Source organism: Nipponia nippon, unplaced genomic scaffold (genome assembly GCF_047370975.1).
Source record: "Nipponia nippon isolate SJK-2023a ecotype South Korea unplaced genomic scaffold, ASM4737097v1 scaffold_4, whole genome shotgun sequence".
NCBI classification, from domain to species: Eukaryota; Metazoa; Chordata; class Aves; order Pelecaniformes; family Threskiornithidae; genus Nipponia; species Nipponia nippon.
Genome location: NW_028262358.1, coordinates 46094721 through 46112803, shown reverse-complemented (window position 1 = coordinate 46112803; position 18083 = coordinate 46094721). Strand labels below are relative to the sequence as shown.

Below are 18083 nucleotides of genomic sequence, written 5' to 3'. Positions count from 1 at the left end.
AACACAGCACTATACCAGCTACTAGGAAGAAAATTAACTCTATCCCAGCCGAAACCAGGACAGACTCTTGGATCATAAATTCTGATTTTTTTCTATAATGCATATCACCACTTTTGGGGTTTTTTCAGTCCAATTTTAAGCACCTTGCAAAGACTATTACACAGATTATAGATGTTATTGTTGGGAAGATAGATACCCTGAATACTTCCCCTTGTCATTTCATCATGACTGTGCAGGAGGTGTCAATATATTTCATCAAAAGAGCAGGTTTTCTGCATTTGTCTCAGTTTCCAGAGACATTCATGTAGGACACAAATCTTTGGTATTACAGCAGAAGGCCAGTTGGCTAACATATCTGTTGGACTAGAAATTTGTAGGACAAGCTCTTTCTCTAGTCAGGTCATTCAGACTTGATCTACTGCTCTTGCTTTCTGGGTCCATACAATGGCTTGCTGATAGGGAATGTTTTTGTTCACATGCAGAGATTTACTGCTGTGGGTTGCTGAGTGCCAGGAAGAGTGACTGCACAGGCCTACCTCCATCCATGCTGAACAACCCTGAAACTCCCCAGTCCAGAGGGCAGTACAGAATAAGAATGAAAGGAAACATGTCCTTGATCTGCTGGTACAATAAAGGGCACTTTCGTTTTCTGACCAACGCCTATTCACCGGTTCAACAAGGTAAGCGATATTCCTACTGCTCATCTGGAAAGTCCACATGCTTTATGTGACAAGGCAAAATGAGTCACTGAGTTTGATAATAAGCCTGAACAAAGATCTTGATCGTAATAATCCTAGATAAACAGTAGCAGTAGCGATGACTTCCCTTTTGTGTCTTCCTACACATTCTTTTCTCCCATACAATGATTAAAAGCCTACTGCTAATGCAGCCTCCTTTGCCTGAGCTGGTGGAGGCAGTATCCTTTTAGGTATAAAGATCATATCTTCGCTGATGGTCAGAGAAGGGAGGACGGTTGTTGTATAACACTACACTAGCCCCATTTGCAAAGCATCGCGTAGGATTGCTGCTACAGAGAAATAAATAAACGCCATGATGTACTTAGAACTCTGAGCAGATCCTAGAATTAATTTATCTTATCCAGTAAAAACTTAGTCACAAACAAACATCTTTTTGCCAGAAGTAAATATGATTAAGGCTTCCTGTTGTATGTTAAATTGATTTTAGCAGTTGATGAAAAGAAACCAAAACAGATGACTTGGATAGTTCAAATAATTGCAAAGAGCTTCTTGATACTGAAATCTTTTCCTTTTTGAAAGTATACAGATGGTGTTCAGAAGGTTTGGCAACTTCTGTAAGAGGCAATATGATTAGCTAACTCTTTGAAATTTGTCTTTCAGTGAAAACGTTGCTTCAGTTTCTTTTCATTTTTATCACTCAGATTTATGTATAACTGCCTGAGACAAATAAGATTAACCTAAACCTTTAAATGTAAAGCCACCAATTCAAAGGCATCTTGTACACTCATGTTCTGAATCCAGAGTGACTCTCACATGTGTGTAGAGGCTACAGAAGGAAAGTTAAGGCCTTGAATTCCTGTATGGTAGGCTGAGAAGTTGACTTAGTGTGTTGTTCAATGCCTTGTCAGAAGGCTCATTACCTTAGCAAAGCATGGCTGATTCCAAGGGATTCTGCCAGGCACCAGAGCAGAGCGAGGACTTGGTGACTCGGATGGACCGGTGTCTGAGCATAAGTGCTGAAAATATGTACATGAAGGAAATATGACACTTTGGGGACCCTGCTGAAGCCAGTCCCTGAAGCAGTATTGCTCCCCATGAGGTGCATTCACCATCAGGATTTGTGCTGTCGTCTCCCTTGTGCACTTTGCTGGATTCAGATTATTCAGCTGCACTAACTGGACAAAGAGTTATCACTACATCTCACCTGTTTTTTGTAGGCTAGCACAGAGCCTTTGGTTATAATTGATAAATATTACTACAAAAATACTCTGTAAACGTCAGTGTTAACTGCCCCATTAAAAGAGGAGGCAAAAGCAGACTCTGCACTGTTAGCATCCTTTACAAGCAGCACATGGAGGTGTGAGCTGTTGTGCTTGTGATTGACCTTGGGTCTGTTTTGGCATAGATGGGATTGTAGGTTGCACGTGTGGGGTAGTTTAACATCCACTGATTAGGACCTGTGTGTGTGGTGGGCAAGACCTGCCCAACACATTGCCCACCAAATGCTGGCTGGGACAGCTGACATAGTTCACGGTGAATCAGAGCAGAAAACAGAGACTGGCTTTTTAAAGAGTGGTGCTGAGGGGAAGAGAGTGTGTAGCGGAGAGCTGGGAACAGATGGAGACTCAGTAGGAAGAGAGGAGACCAGATTGCCTGCCTCAAACTTGGCATCTCTGAAGTCAGTGCAGCAATGCTAGTTTAAAGCAACTTGAAGCTGGAGCACCAAAGTCTCTTCTAAGTCATGTAAATATAGAGGAGGAAGCGGAGGAATCTATGCTCCTTGAGGCAAGCCTGTAGCACAGACCTGCTATGCATGTGTGTTAGATGGGAGAGGAGGTAGGGACACAGGGGAATAAAACTCACGCGAGGTAGTTGGACAGAGACTGGCGCCAGTGGGATCGCCTGACGATGCATGGTACGTGTTTGCACTTGGTTGAGCGTAAATGTTGACGGGGATGGAGGAGGCCGTGAAGAGAAAACCTTGAAAACAGGAGGCAAGAGATGGTCAAAACAAAATTTAGGATGAGAAAAGAGGTGGACGTAGCTAGTAATGAGCTATTTATTGCAATTTAAAGGAAAGCCAAGAAGGTAAATCTTTCCTGTACTTGGAGTGCAAATCCCACCCAAGCCAGAGGCACCAGAAAGGCAGTACACTTGTCAGAGCTGATCTATGAATACTATTCTTAGATGCAGCAGGTTATTTATTATGAATGTTTTGAACCAATGTGTCATAATACATCATCTCAAATGCTAAAGGATGAGTCTTATTCCTTTAGTCTTGCAAAAATGTCCTGCTTACTCTGCTATCAAGTATGAAGTTTCTGCCTAGAACAAAATTCAGTTGGGTTTTTAGTTTCCCTTAAGCTTTAACTTGAGTTTAATTTTTCCTTGTACCTGTGCAGAAGAACTGAGAAGCCAAAAGAGATTGGCACCCCCAGAGAGTAAAAAGTTACCCTTGTTCTAAAGCAGGTGATGTATGTGCTGGCCCAAATCTCTCCATCTGTGGGACAAGGCTGCATTTTTGTTTTTCCACTCTAGATCTGGTGCCCACTTTCCCAGCGTCTCCATTACTATGTTCCAGAAATAACTACAATCTTGTCTATTTTTCATGTGAAGCATGATGGAGCAGGCAGCAACCTCACTTGCTGCACAGCATGCTGACCAGAATGACATCTTTAGCAAAAACTTCTTGAAACCAAGATCTTTTTAAGAAGTAGCTTCTTTCCGAGAAGAGCTTTCACAGCTGCTCTTCACCAACCAGCTCTACTTAAAAGCTAAATGGACAATAGCTAAAGATAGAAAACAAAGCTTGGGCCACATATGCAAGGACTAAAGAGCTGCAAATGGCGTGTTGGCATCTCACAAGTGACTTGTGAGAAGATGCGAGATGTTGTGGAGGCATCGCAATTGTATGAAGCAGTTGTATAAATCCCTGTGTGGTTCTTAGCCCAGGAGGAGCTGGAGTGAGAAGTGCCTGGTGACAGACTAGTTTCCTGAAAAAATCAGCTTGTGAGATTGGCCCAGAACTGGAAAGTCTGGGGAAAGAAGCATAATGTTAAAAAGTATGTTTCAGGACGGGGAAGCTTAGCATTTTAACTTTAAATTTCCACGTGTCCTTTGTGAGACTACACTCAGGGGGGTTTGTCCAAGTATGGTGAGAGTGGGGATGGGGCCGGAAGGCTCTGGTGGGAAGACCTTGAACGTTAGACCTTGTACAATGCTGACTGTCTGCAATTCTGATAAAGAACTGTAGCAAATCTAAGTCTTGATAAAAAGCCATATAGCACTTGGAACATGCAGTTATATTATGTTATGAAATCTCAATGCTTGCCAAGGTAGATGCAAGTGCTAGTACTACTGAGCCTCCATTTTTAAAAAAAACATGATTCTAGCTCCTAAAGTCACAGATTGGCTTAGAATAAGTGTTTGAGGAAGCAAACATATGTACACCTTTGTCTTTCTGCTTGTTTCATTTGGGGTGGTACTTCCCGAGCTTTGCTTGATGAGCATACAGCTTAAAAACTTAAAACAAAAAAAAAAGGTTTAAAAAAAAACCCCAAACCCAGAAGGTGATGCCTGTCCGCGGTGGCAGCGTCGTGGCCAGCAGCCCTTCCAGCATGCTGGCAAAGGCAGGCCGCGGCTGCAGCACAGGCGGTGTGTTCCCTGGAGTGCTGCCAGGGATGGGAACACAGGGATGCTGTGGGAGGACCAGGAGGGGAAATAGCTCATCCGATGTGCCGGTGAGTCAGCTGGCTTGGGACTGCTTGCCACAGAGACCTGCAGCTCGGCACCACCCCGCTCCAACACTTGTCTTCCCTGGAGAGGTGGCCTATGGCTATGAAACAAGCCTAGGAAAGGCTATAAAAATAGTGTGCGTATAAAGCTATTTATATTCTCAAAACAGAGGAATGTTACGTGGAATGTAATAGAAAGTGAGAGGGAGTGTATGGTACCCACGTAGCTGCCACCACAATGTATTTTTTTAAGGACTGTGAATACAAAGCAAATTGAAAAGGAAATAAAAATCCTCCAAAGGAGGAGAGGGGGAAGAAAGAGCAGAGAGGAGAGCAAGAAGAGAAAGAAGGGGATTTTTTGTAAAACACTGGCACCAGGAACATACTTACCCTTTCCTGACCTGCCCAGGTGGGATGGCAAGTGATTTCGCAGCATTGATGCAGCAGGCTGTTGGTATATCAGCCCTTTTTACCTCGCACTCGCCACATTTTTGTAGGACTCATTAAAAGGATCAAAAAAGCACTATAATAAGTATGTGAAGGTAATGAAGGATTTATTTATTTGATTGTGTTTTTCCCTTCCCCTTGGGCTACATTTACACCCAGCTTGGGGAGGCAGAGGTGCGAGTGTATTGAACAATTTAGAAGTGATATCATTTTGGACTCTTGAAAAATCAGACTTTAAAGGCCCCAAATAAATTGCTGGATGGCTCAGCTGTAACATGACATTTAGTCTGTGTCCTAAGTCTTGCTTCAAAATAGAGCCTGCCAGCTAGGACAGCACAGGGGGCTTGACAGAGATAATGGATGGAATGAGACTTCCAGCTGAAGGAATGAAGTGGTGAAGTCTGTAATCAAAACGTGAGGAGCATTTTAGGGATGATTGTAAAACAGTTGGCAGAAGGCAGGCAATGAGAGTTTGAAGGCTTGAGAAATGAGAAAGCCCAGGGTTGTACCTGTACTGAAACAATGCTGAGCAAGGATGCAACCGAGCCTGTGCTTCTCTAGACCTGGAGAAAACCAGTGTTGTGCCTGGGGAAGCGCAGGGATCTTCACTAGACGGTGTGCCATAGACATGGAGCAAGAGATGGTCCATACCCTGGAGAGCTGACCATCAAACCCTGTGGGGACATAAAGTCAAAAGTTAGGCAACGGACTCCTTAATAAAGGACTACAAGTTTGTTTTACTTACCCTTCCCTCCTACAAGCAGCTTCCCCCAGATGAGGAAATGCAGAGGAGAGGATGAATAAATCAGAGAAGAGCTAGGGGAGTTTCTTGGGAGAGCATTGGACTCAAATACTGCTGTAGTGTTGGAGAAGGCCAGGTCAAAGATGCACCATGTGAGGCAACGGGGCCCATTCTTGGTGTAATCTGCTCTAGGCACCACATCTTTGTCTATGAGAGTGGTTAGTAGGTAGCTGCAGAGGACTTGTTGCCTTACCACAGATTTCTGCAGTAGGCAGGATAATCATCCCCGATGATGAGCTGAACTGTCTAGCCAGCTGACCAGGCAGGGCAGGGAACATCACTCACAGGCAATGCGTGCTTAGCTCCACTGAGCGACCTAAGCGTACATCTGAGCTCTGGCTCCCCACAGCAGTGAATCAGGCTGCTTCTCATTTCAAAGATACTGTGGTTGTGGGTCCTTCAACTCACCCACCAGCATCACATCTGTCTTGACTGGGCTTAGCCAGTTGGCTCCTTCTTACTGTATTTTCTTTTCTTGGTCAATTAGCACCCAGTGGAGAGGAGGTACTGTTGCTCTTGGCCCCCATGGGTGGAGATAACCAAAGGCTTTAATTTCAAAGGACTCATTTGGGACCTTCAGAACTCAAAGCATAAAATATCAAGTCACAGCTCTAGAGGTGACCGCAACTCATTGTGAACCAACAGAAGAGAGACTAATAATACACTGTCTGTAGGGGGGTACTGTGGGATGCTGGCAATGTGTGGGTTTTTTCTGAACATATGGTAAAAGTGTTTGTGTCTAACATCTTTTCATTTCCAACTGAAAAATGATCCCCATTCTTTCCCTTCCACTCGCTCAATGCACTACCAATGGAAAAAAAAAAATAAATTAGCGTCTCTGTTGCAGATAACTTCCCAGTTTTAGGGCAGAAACTGTCAATAAGGTTTATTTTATAATAAACAGTATATAGAAACCGTATCTTTTAATTGCTAGACCTATCACATGGATTTAAAACTGTTATGTTTCTAATTGATGCAGGAGTTATAATTAAGAGAAAAAGCGGAGAGATTCCATGCCCATTGGCGGTTGAAGCATTTGCTGCTCACCTTAGCTATATCTGCAAATATGATGACAAATACAGCAAGTAAGTAAGAATATGTGCGTGCATGAGTGTGTGTGTGTATTTCTTTCACTCCTTCTCTGTTGCTGCAATGTTTGAGTTCTCCATGTTGAGCTGCAGCTGAGGGCCCGATCCTGCTTTCACGGAGTTAATCTCTGACAAACTCCTGTTTCAGTCAAAGATCAGAAGCTGGCTCTGCACAAGGGCAAGAGCTGCATTGCTAGTATTGTTTTTGGCTCTATATACCCACCTACCAGTCAAAAAAAAAGAGAGACATGTTCTTAGCATCTTGTAAATGATTTTTAAGAAGTGTTGGGAAGATGAGCCAGCAGGCTGATGTTCTTGGCGACAACAAATTGCGGGCTAAATAGGGAATTCAACAAGGGCCCCACAAGTCTCTCAGGCTAGCTCAGCTTTCCACCCCTAGCAGCAGATGGTGTTTAGGTGACTGTCTGCCCCAGTGATATTTGTGTCACCTGGAGCCAGAAGAAAAGGACATTCAGTTGTGGATGTAAAGCTGACCTAGATGATCTGGGAGATCTTTTGGCTCCTGAATTCCCATTGGGGTCCTCAGTGTTAGCTCTTAATGTAGCAGGGAGAAACAGAAATGAGTAAGAATAGCAGTGGTGAAACTTGGCTGTGGGAATAGCAATGAGGTGCAGAAGATTTCAAGAACTAAAAATTGAGGGGAGAGAAAAAGCAACAAGGATTTTCCAAGACAGTTTTAGGCAAGGCAACAAGAATTCAGTAGAAGAGATGAAAGAGGAGGAGGTGGTTGCTGGAGACTGATATTGGGATCTGATCTGAGGAAATCAATATGAAAAAGAGGTGAGGTAGTAGATTTAAACAGTTACTAAAAAAATGGAAGTAGGAAAGTGGGAAATCTTATAGAATCATAGGATGGCATCGGTTGGAAGGGACCTTCAAGATCATCTGGTTCCAGCCCCTCTGCCATGGGCATCCAACCTGGTTTTGAACACTTCCAGGGATGGGGCTTCCACAGCTTCTTTGGGCAACCTGTTCTAGTGCCTCACCACCCTCATAGTGAAGAATTTCTTCCTTATATCTAATCTAAATCTACCCTCTTTCAGTTTAAAACCATTACCTCATCACTACAGGCCCTTGTAAAAAATCCCTCTCCAGCTTTCTTGTAGGCCCCCTTCAGGTACTGGAAGGCTGCTATAAGGTCTCCCTGGAGCCTTCTCTTCTCCAGCCTGAACAACCCCCATTCTCTCAGCCTTTCTCCATAGGAGAGGTGCTCCATCCCTCTAATCATTTCTGTGGCCCTCCTCTGGACTCGCTCCAAGAGGTCCACGTCCTTCTTATGTTGGGGGCCCCAGAGCTGAACACACTACTCCAGGTGGGGTCTCATGAGAGCAGAGTAGAGGGGCAGAATCACCTCCCTCGACCTGCTGGTCACACTTTTGATGCAGCCCAGGATAAGGTTGGCTTTCTGGGCTGCAAGCACACATTGCTGGCTCATGTTTGAGCTTCTCATCAACCAACACCCCCAAGTCCTTCTCCTCAGGGCTGCTCTCAATCCATTCTCTGCCTATCCTGTATTTGTGCTTGGGATTGCCCTGACCCATGTGCAGGGCCTTGCACTTGGCCTTGTTAAAGTTCACGAGGTTTGCACAGGCTCACCTCTCCAGCCTGACAAGGTCCCTCTGGATGGCATCCCTTCCCTGCAGCGCATCGACTGCACCACACAGCTTGGTGTCACCGGCAGACTTGCTGAGGGTGCCCTCAATCCCACTGTCCGTGTCACAGACAAAGATATTAAACAGTGCCTAAGACCGAAGAGTGACTATTCTGGCAGTCCTAGGGTTACTCAGAACCTAAATATAACGATGTCAGTCCTTTCTAGTTCTGCCTTACGGAGAGGTGCTCCACATACCAGCACTGCACGCTCTGGCTCTACTCCCACATCCTCCCACCCACTGTTGACAGCAGCAGAAATCATTCTTTGCTCGCAATAGAGATAAACAAGAGGAGAAGCATCAGCAATCATCTTCCCCAAACTGTAATGTAGTATGCCTGAGGCTTTTTTTTAGTTACAAATTGAAAGGATTCAGACCCACAGCTCCCATCACGTGGATGTTTGTCATGGGTAAGCTCGAGGAGTCTGTATTCGTACTCTTCTTACGTGGAGTGATACAGAGGGGAGAGTGATGCTGAGGTTTTGCTTCTGAGAGCAAGGAAGTCTGTTCTTTTAGACACTACTAGAAATTTCCAAAATTGTGCAACTTAACTGTAAATGACTGTCAAATGCGTTGTAGAAAATGTCTTGAGATGATACTTGCACTAGGTATTAAGTCCTGGGCCTGCAGGGACTCCTTTGGGACTGCAGAATCTTTGTCTGGTTATTTCTTGCATCCCAGCCGCAAGTGTTTGACTGAACAGTGCTTTTTCCTCCCCTTCCCTCTTGGCTTTTTAGGTATTTCATTTCTCACAAACCAAACAAGACCTGGCAACAAGTATTCTGGTTTGCCATCAGCATCGCTATAAACAATGCCTACATCCTCTACAAAATGTCAGAGGCCTACCATGTGACAAGGTATAGCCGCGCACAGTTTGGTGAAAGACTTGTAAAGGAGCTTCTGGGCTTGGAAGACACCTCACCCTCCCATTGATGCATTCATTGTTATTGGTGGCGTAGGCGGGAGTGGAGGGTAAGTAGAAGAAGATACCACACCTGGAATGACAAAGCAAGGAACTTGTGACACCACCAGTGCTGTCCTTATCCAAAAATGCCAAGTGATGCCACTAGAGAGGTGGAAACTTTGTTCCTAGTAGCAGCTGGATGTAAACATGTCCTGCAGAAAGTGCCACTGGAAAAGCTGACACAAAATTGCATATGTGAATGCCCTGTGGGAATCTGTATGCCAGAAACAGACTTAAATTAGTCATCATCTCAATACTATTTGTTGAACAGGGTCATCTTGTGAAGTTCCCCTGGGGCTAAGAGTTTGTCATCAGCTGACATAGCTCAGCAGTCCTAGGCGGGCATTACAGAAAACTCCATACCTTACTTGGGGTTACTCGATTCTGGGACAAGCAACGTAAGTCTGCACCATGGGCTGCGGTTGAGAGTGCCTGCCATCCTGTAAGGCATCGCTGCTGTCCTCCCAGTGTGCTAAACGAAGCAGTTCAGATATACACAAACCCTGAAGCAAGCGTATTGACAAACAAAACCTTCACAGGCAGGCAGCCAGGAACTGAGGACCAGTTAAGACTTTTTCTTTTTTTTTTTCCTTTGTTTTTATTAATGTAATGTAAGGTAATTTGATCCCAGTTAGAACACAGCAAAATTAGGAGAAACCAAATACATTAGTGAATTTAAAATAGAAATACATTACATTTGATTTTCTTTTTTAATCAGGATGAAACATTTTATACACAAACAAACAGTGAGTAATACTGTAAGTATTAGCAGTGAGTAAACCAGTAATAATACTGCCTCACATCTTAACTGCCACGGTCAGTGTACAGATGAGAAATCACAGTATAACAATTACATTTTTTCTTGATTTCAGCTGTATCTTAAACGTTGCTTAAAAATCTGTTGTAATGGACTGTTAAGTTTTTAGGAACAACAATTTATTTATTTTCCTTTTGTAGCTGTCAAGACTTTTTTGGTCCATTTTAGAACTTCATTTGGCACACAGTTGGCAGGAAAAAAATAAGTCACTAATAGCAGTATGTTTCCCATTATCACTGTGGGGTATTCTGTAGGAATTATTCTTGTTAGAATTCAGGGCTTGTCACAGTAGTTGTAATTAAGCAGATTACATGTTTAGCAAAATAACATAGCATTGTGTTTTACAAAAAGAAAGAAGTCCAGTTGCAACCAGACCTTAAACCTCACTAAAACAGAGCAAGCCCAAAGAGTTCTCCTGTTCTGAGTAACACTGTAGAGGACAAGCATCATCGTGAGCTGGTGGCCATGGCTGAAGCACCACATTTTGGTGCTGGTGGAATCTGAAGGCCGCTGAAGCTTTGGAAAACTATGCCGAGAGAGAGAGGTATGATTGAAACAGGGGAGGACTGATACTGAGGTGAAATACTACCCTGCCCTCTACACATTATTGATTTCAGTCCACAACTCAATTAGCAAAAAACTCGGTATTCTAAAGGTTAACAGTGATGGACAAAAACAGAATTGCATTAACTTACAGGGCAGAAAGCGTGTTGCTTAGAGGACCAGCTGATTTTAGGTCCCCAAGCCTGAAAAGTTTTACCAAAGAATGACTTAGATTGATTCAAGAGGAATGGGGTGATTGATTGATTGACTGATTGATTGATTTCTTTATCAGTGGAAACCTCACCAGGTTATATATATCTATCTGGCAAGAGACAATAGAGGGTAACAAACGTGAATTTGAGAGCTCCCCAGATTTCATCATTACGTGATGTGCAAGTGCATAGCATGTAAGTCATAACAGAGGAAGAATCCAGCATTGACGTCTTTCTATTTCCACCAAAGTCTTATTTTTTTGGAGTAGACTTAGAGGCAGATCTCACCTGGTTGCAGGGAGAGTAAGGGGATGGCCAACTCCATGGTGGTTCTGCTTGCAATACAGCCTGGAGACTGCCCCGCATGTCCTGCTCTGCCCACCAGCTGCATGATGTACCGCAGTGGGTTTCCTAAGCATCCCTTTTCACTTCTCAGTCCGCAAGGTCTCCGTCCAGGAAATGTGTCAGAAAGGACAAAACCTTGTGCATCAAGGCCTCCTAGTCTCAAAAGGAAGGGAGAGGGTTTGTACCACTGTAGTCCTTGGCAATGCCAAGCTGCATAGGAGCCTAAGGATGAATTCAAAACTTCTTGTCCCCGCAGAGAACTGAGACCACCCCTCTTCAGACTGAGTGTGTGCAGTAGCTGGTTCTTGTCAGTTTTCTAAGTATTCAAAGGGGGAGAGGAGCTAGCATGAAGAAAAAAGAAATGTTCAGCAATATAAGCCTATGGTTTCCGTGTTTTAGGAAACTCCACAGAGGTACCTGGAGGCAAATGGTGTTCTTAGTGTTAGCTCCCTGCTTCAGACAATGCCAGTGCTGTAAATTTATGTGGTAGTCAAAATTGGAGCAGTAAGGAAAGGTCTGACTGGAACTTTGCAGATGGGGCAGCTTGAATGAATGGTAGCTGCTGGGCGTCCAGCTTCCTTGCGTTCCCCTGCAATGCCGGAGCATCTGCAAGATGCACGTGCCCCCAGCAGAGATGGAGAGGTTTGCAGGAACTCCTGGGAGCCACTTGGCACTTCTGAGGAGCAAGCACAGCACTCTCCAGCTGTGTTGTAGCCCCCTGAGATAGATCTGGAGCCCTTGGCCAATTGTTAGATTACTATGTGTGCTGAAAGGCTTGGATCTAGGCCATCTTGTACAGAAAAATGCCTTTTCTTTTTCAGGTGACAGTAGGTCCAAGGCCTTCCAATGTTTAATTTTCCACTAACGTGCTGTTAATTATGTGGATTACTTGAGCTAAAATCATGAGGTCCTAGCTTTTTGCCTCAGGGACTGGGTCCTGAGTAGTTTTCCCTAGAATTGGTGTTGATGGGGGATTACACAGTGGCTGACTATTACAGGGAAGATGCTTTAGTCTCCTTTATAAAGGAGAAAAATGAAGACAAAATTATAGCTTTGCAATGAATTTCATTTTCTTAGCCTTAACCATCCCTCATCATTTTGAACTGGTGCCCTAAACATGCACAAACATTCCATAAATAAGCAAAAATATTTATATATATTTATATGTACAAAATGTCTGAATTTTGGCTCTCAAAGCCAACGAGCAAAAGCCACCAAAGCATAGTCCATATCCACAGATGACTCTTCCACCTCATCTTTTCCATTTATTGACTGGGAGTGGATAGGGTTGGGGAAAGCTAAGATTTCTCCTTGTTGAAAAAGCATCTTGCACTTTCTTTATATTACTACAAACGAGGCAAAGTAATTAAGGAAGAAACTGAATCATTTTTAAAAGGCAAAACTTTGTTAACTGCAGCTCAGCTTCTGTAGCATTTCCTTTACTGCAAACTGGCTTACTCAAATTTGGTTCCCCACCTGCTTGTAACATTAAAGCTTCTCCCTATTTAAAGGAACAAAAAGGGGTTAGTCTCAAAGTAGTGCAAGGATGCTAGCTATAGTGTGTGCGTCTGTGTTAATTGTGCAATGGCTTGTGAAATGGTAGCAAGTTTGGGTTGTTGTGGTTTTTGTTTTTGTTTTTTTTGTAGCCTTGAGACAATCTGGGTAAGAGATCTTAAAGCTCAGCAGCAGTTAAAATGCAGTGGAAAGGCCAACCAGGTCTCTCTGTCTTTTCCAGGGAAAAAAAAAGTTTGAAGCTAAAGCAGATGAGGGAGCAGGAAGGCTCATTTCTCTCCTGCTGAATTAAATTTTCCTTCATACATACTTCTGAAAACTGAAAAAGACTTACTTATGGTATGCAAACTTTCGTTTCAAAGAACTGAGACCGTCAGCAAGACATACTGACCGCCTTCTATGCACAGTACTTCTTTCAAGAAATGTCTGTCCTGCCACGATCCATTCTTGGAAAACATCTCTTTTCCCAGTGTGTAGTATAACACTCACTAGAGCTTAGAAGCCACTGTGAAATGGTTTCCGCTGCTGTTGTCTCAGCTGAAAAAAATGTTTCAAGGGCTTGCAGAAACTCTGCCACTTTTTACTTCAGCCCATTTGTGCACTTGACACTAGGGCACAATTTAAAGAAATCTCATCTCCTTTTCCATTCCTATTCTCTAGCCCCAGCCCTCCTGCATTTACAAGGTAGTCCAAGAATCCCAATTTGTAGATGTTTCAGTGTTCCTAATGGGAACAACTTCGTTTTCTTCAGACACTTCCTAGAGAAAAATGAATTTAGCTGTTTCCAGACTGACATTAAGGACAGCATTCCCGTTCTTTACCTTCAGCTACACTTATGTGGCTTTTTTTTTTTTGGCTGAAGAGGTTTTTTTATTTCTAACATTTATTTAGTAGTCTGTCTTGAGCTGGTGAGTAGTGAAAGAAGCCTCCAGTATCTCAGTCTTACATGTCTTAGTCCCCTAGTCCTGGAGCTGATTTAGAGATGCGTGGGGGATTATGCTGCACTGATAATTCTGCACATCTGTGCTGCTTTCCATGCAAAGATTGCAAGGTGCTTTAACAACCTCAGCACTCATGAGACATCATTAGCTCCTCAAACAGGAGCTTCCCCTTCCCTAATCAGACATGGAAGCAAAGCACAGGTAAGGGGGTGATGAAACTGTAAAGTGGAGTTTGCACTCCTGCTGATTAAATCCATGTTCTGCATTTTCTGTGACTTGGTTCAAATGCACTTTTCCAAACTAGAAATGAAAGCATGCTGAACATCGTCCCACCTTGAAGTAAAGACTGCGGGACTTTGTCAGCACAGATTCCTTACTCCATAGAGGCCGGTATGAGTCAAAACCAAGTTGTGCTGAAAGTAAGAGAAAACTGGTTAAAACAGAGCAGCCCAGCCTGCCTAGAGGAGCTTAGAGGAGGTAAGTGGAGAATCTGAAGCTCTGCTATAGTCCACTAATCAATGTGAAATTCAGACAAATAATTACTGACTTGAGAGAAGTCATGAGGTTTAGATGGAATATGAAGTCTTCCATCCATCTCTGCTGTGGAGTTTGCCATGGCACTTTCTTGTTGCTAGGGCTGATGTAAGATCAGTTGTTTGTAAAACAAGAGCTCATCTCGATCTGGTTGAGAAAAACATTCAAGTGTTAAAGGGCTGTTAGCAATGTTTCATAAAGGCAAGGAACTCTAAGCTCAAAACATGGATATATTTGGCCTGTCATTAACTAGGATATTTTGCACAAGCAGATCACGTCATCCCCTGCTCAAAAGCAAGCCTATCAATCACCAGTGCTACTTGGTGTGTAGTCCTCCTTGTAACAGTTCTTCCCAAACCTACCTTTGTTTCCGGAAGCATTATGAACTGGAAAAGCCCCCGTATCATCGTCTCACTGTTGGGGAGCAGTTGAGCATATCTGTGCTTTGTACAACAAGGGTCTCTTCCTCTTCTTTCAGACAGCTCTGTGTCTTCAGAAGTCTAGCCCTGGAGAAATTTCCTGCCCTACACTTTCCTTTGCTTCCCTGATTCCATGGATTTAGAGCACATCCAAATCATCCCACAGGTTCTTGGTCAGTGTGGAAGAGGTGACAACACAGAGTTGGCCTTTCAGTTTACTTTTATAGTATTACTTTGCTGATTCTTTCTGCTATTTTGCAAATCTCAGATGAAACAGGGTATTGTTTCTGAAGCCTATACTAATTGCAATCACTGTGAAGGTGTTGCCTGCTTTGCCCCCTTAGTGCTGCCCCGTGAGGTTCATATGGACCCAAAACAGGTATCGGCATCGCCACACCCACTGCTCCCATTGGAATGGCTGTAATATTCCTCAGCTCTGGATTGCTGTCAAAGAGGGGCCTTTGACATGGTCTGGGGGGTTTTTTGGTGTTTTGGTTTTTTTTAAAACCCTTTAACTCTGATGGGTCTGGTGAACAGCTGTTAGGTATCACAAAAAGGCCTTAAGTGGTAAATCCCTTTTGTATCACTCTTCTGAAGTCATAACTGCTTGTATTAGGTGTCAGAGTGGTCCACACGATGTGTAGTGCAAAAATCTTATCCATGAAAACATCGTTCTGCAAAAGCGCTCATTTGATGCGACTGCAACAAGCCTTGAACGCGTGGGGGACCTGGATGAAGAACCTAGTGGGAAGGGGCCTGCGGGGCCACGATCCGCAGGATAAACAAAGCGGGGAGAGATGAGTGCAATTGGGAATCCAAGCTCCTTGGACAAGCAGACTTCCCAGTCAAGCTGGTCTCATACCTGGCCATGACAGGGACTCTGGAGGGCACCAAATTAAGTTTTACTAGGGAAGGGAAGATGCCAGGCCCGTACAGTTTGCTCCCAGCCCTGGCAACTCTGTTTCTAAAATGAAGAAGCTGTCAAATGCTTTCACGCTTCAAGTATTTACAGCATGCTCTGGATTTCAAACAGAGGAGTTTGTCCTGTTCTCACTAGTTATCAAAAGCCTAGAAACTGAAAAGCAAAGCCCAGTACACTAGGTTCATCTGTCCAGAACCCCAACCCACTTGGTGTCAAAGTAACTTTGTGGTCTTGTTCTCCAATTAATCTGTGTCAAGGTGTGTGCAAAAGGTGACTGCTGAACAATTCCCACCTCTCTGTGAAATGGAGTTACTCATTTGATGGAAAACAAATTGCAGGTCTCTCGGACTTCTGCAACCTGGATTTTTCTTCTAGTTATAAGCCAAATCTTTGCCTGGCATTTCAGTACTGAAGTTAAAAATAACTTGACCCCATGGTCCAGGGTGAGATTAGAGATAGCAAAACTCAGATTTATGCCAGAGATTAATCTGAACCTATACAGGTGAGGCTAATCAGCACAGGCTGATACAAGGAGAAGTTTAAGGGGAACAGCGGGTTTGAGGAGGCAGAGGAAAATTCAGAGGTTGGGCATGCAGAGGGAGAGGAGCCAGGCGATCCCTTCTAACTCTTTCCAGCATGTGTACCCCCCTCCCCTGCTGCCTTTGAATGAAAAAGAAAAGGCTGATGTTTAACACAACCAGTCTGCACAGCTGCTTTAGCAACATAAACCCTGCTTTAGCTGCATCGCTGGCCTCGCTCCATGCCTTTCCGTATGCTATACATGTTCAGTAGTCATCGACCTCGGAGTCAAAGCACTGCTGCATGTCAGCACAGCATGGAAGCGCCAGGCTGAGGAAGCGCCACTGTAGAAACAGGAGCAATGGGGATTCTGGGAAAGAAATCTCCCCCTCTACGTTTTGTTTTCATTTATATTCAGTATGTGCAACTTACTTACATTCCATCAAATGCAGTGAGGGTACCGAACGCAAAGACGGGCCTTAGCTGGCCGAGTGCTTTCAAGAGGACTCCACCGGGCTGTGCTCGCAACTGCAGTTCTGTTGCAAAAAGTTCCACATTCTTTGTAATTCTAAAGGTTTACGTTGAAAATGTAAATTCCAGAGGTAAAGCATACGCTGCAATTGCTTTTTTTTTTTTTTTTTCTTTTTCTTTTTTTTAAAAACTTCTCAGAGCAATTTTGTAACAGCCAAGTCTTTCAGGAAATGCAGGTGTGTGACCTCTGCCCAGTAAGAGATTCACAACTGTGTTTCTGCATGGGACAGGGAACTACTTTTTTGACACTGGTTTTGTTCTACACAAAGGCACGCTTGCAATAAATTTTTACAAGTTTTGTACACCATGAGCTGAATTCTGAGTTCCAAAAATGTGAAGTGTGGCAACAATAACAAAATGGATTTATAGTATCACTCTGATATCTTGTCATGTGATTTTATTTCTTCAACAAAGTTTGTTTACAATCAACAACTTTGAAATACAGTCAGATATATTACTGGGTGCTTTTCTGTCTCGTTCTTTTCTGGAATACGTTTGGTAATCCTCTGGGTGTGTAGGTGACAGGACACGGAGAAAATACTGCTCGATAAATTACAGGTTCTCACTCTAAGACCGTTAGAGGCAAAAGCCTGAGATCTTTATCCAGCCATTGAGCACAAAGGCATTTTCTTTAGAAAGAACTGAGTTTAAAAAGCCTTTCAGTCTGCACACAGGCGTAGGAGAGGGGACTGCTGCCCGCCCATGCCCTCCCGATATCCCCCAGCGATGCTTCCCGGCCGCCCCGGGCCAGGGAGGGGTGGACACAAGGACGCGGCGGCCGTCCCAGCTCTCGGATTTCTCTGCTGAACCGTACCAGCCCTTTGTTGGTACCACTCTGACTCCTCCTTGCAAGGCTTGTCTGTACCACCACTGGCACCCACCGAAACCATGGCCTGCATGCCAAATATGTGGCATTTGCAGGCAAAACGAGACACGCATCATGTGCGGATGACCTCTGCTCACAGCTCCAAGTCGACAAGTCACTATGACCTGGTTTAAACCTTTATCCTCAAAGGGAGCAGGAACCTTGCAGGAGAGCACGTAAGTGGGATTACAGTGGGTCTTTGCCAGCCACCACAATAAAGATTTCCCCCAGGCCTGGGGCCCATGTTCCCTGCAGAGCCCCACACCAGGGACCAGGCTGCAGAGCATCCCCCAGGGCTGTGCTGGTGTGGCTCAACACTGACCTCTTGCTGTGATGTGCCAGGTGTCTGCCGTGTCTTAACTTGCTCGGGGTATTTCTTCATAGTAACTTCTGTTTTCCAAAGGAAGAAATTTAGTTTGCATCTAAGCTGTCCAAAGAAAAAAATCCGTATTTTGAGGGAATGCTTTATTAAACATCAGCAGAAGCGACCAGCAGCGAGCTCCTTGGCCTTAGCTAT

The 18083-nt window shown here is 44.1% G+C and overlaps 1 protein-coding gene across 1 annotated transcript in view; it reads left to right on the top strand.

Annotated features, from left to right (window-relative positions):
• Positions 1-17162, top strand: part of PGBD5 (piggyBac transposable element derived 5) — a 75200-nt gene extending 58038 nt beyond the window's left edge. Inside the window, exons 5-7 of the mRNA XM_087776724.1 lie at positions 483-680; positions 6661-6766; positions 9180-17162. Coding sequence (XP_087632850.1) covers positions 483-680; positions 6661-6766; positions 9180-9375 — 500 coding nt within the window. The 3' untranslated portion in view covers positions 9376-17162. The remainder of the gene's footprint in view (positions 1-482; positions 681-6660; positions 6767-9179) is intronic.
• Positions 17163-18083: the final 921 nt, after the last annotated feature.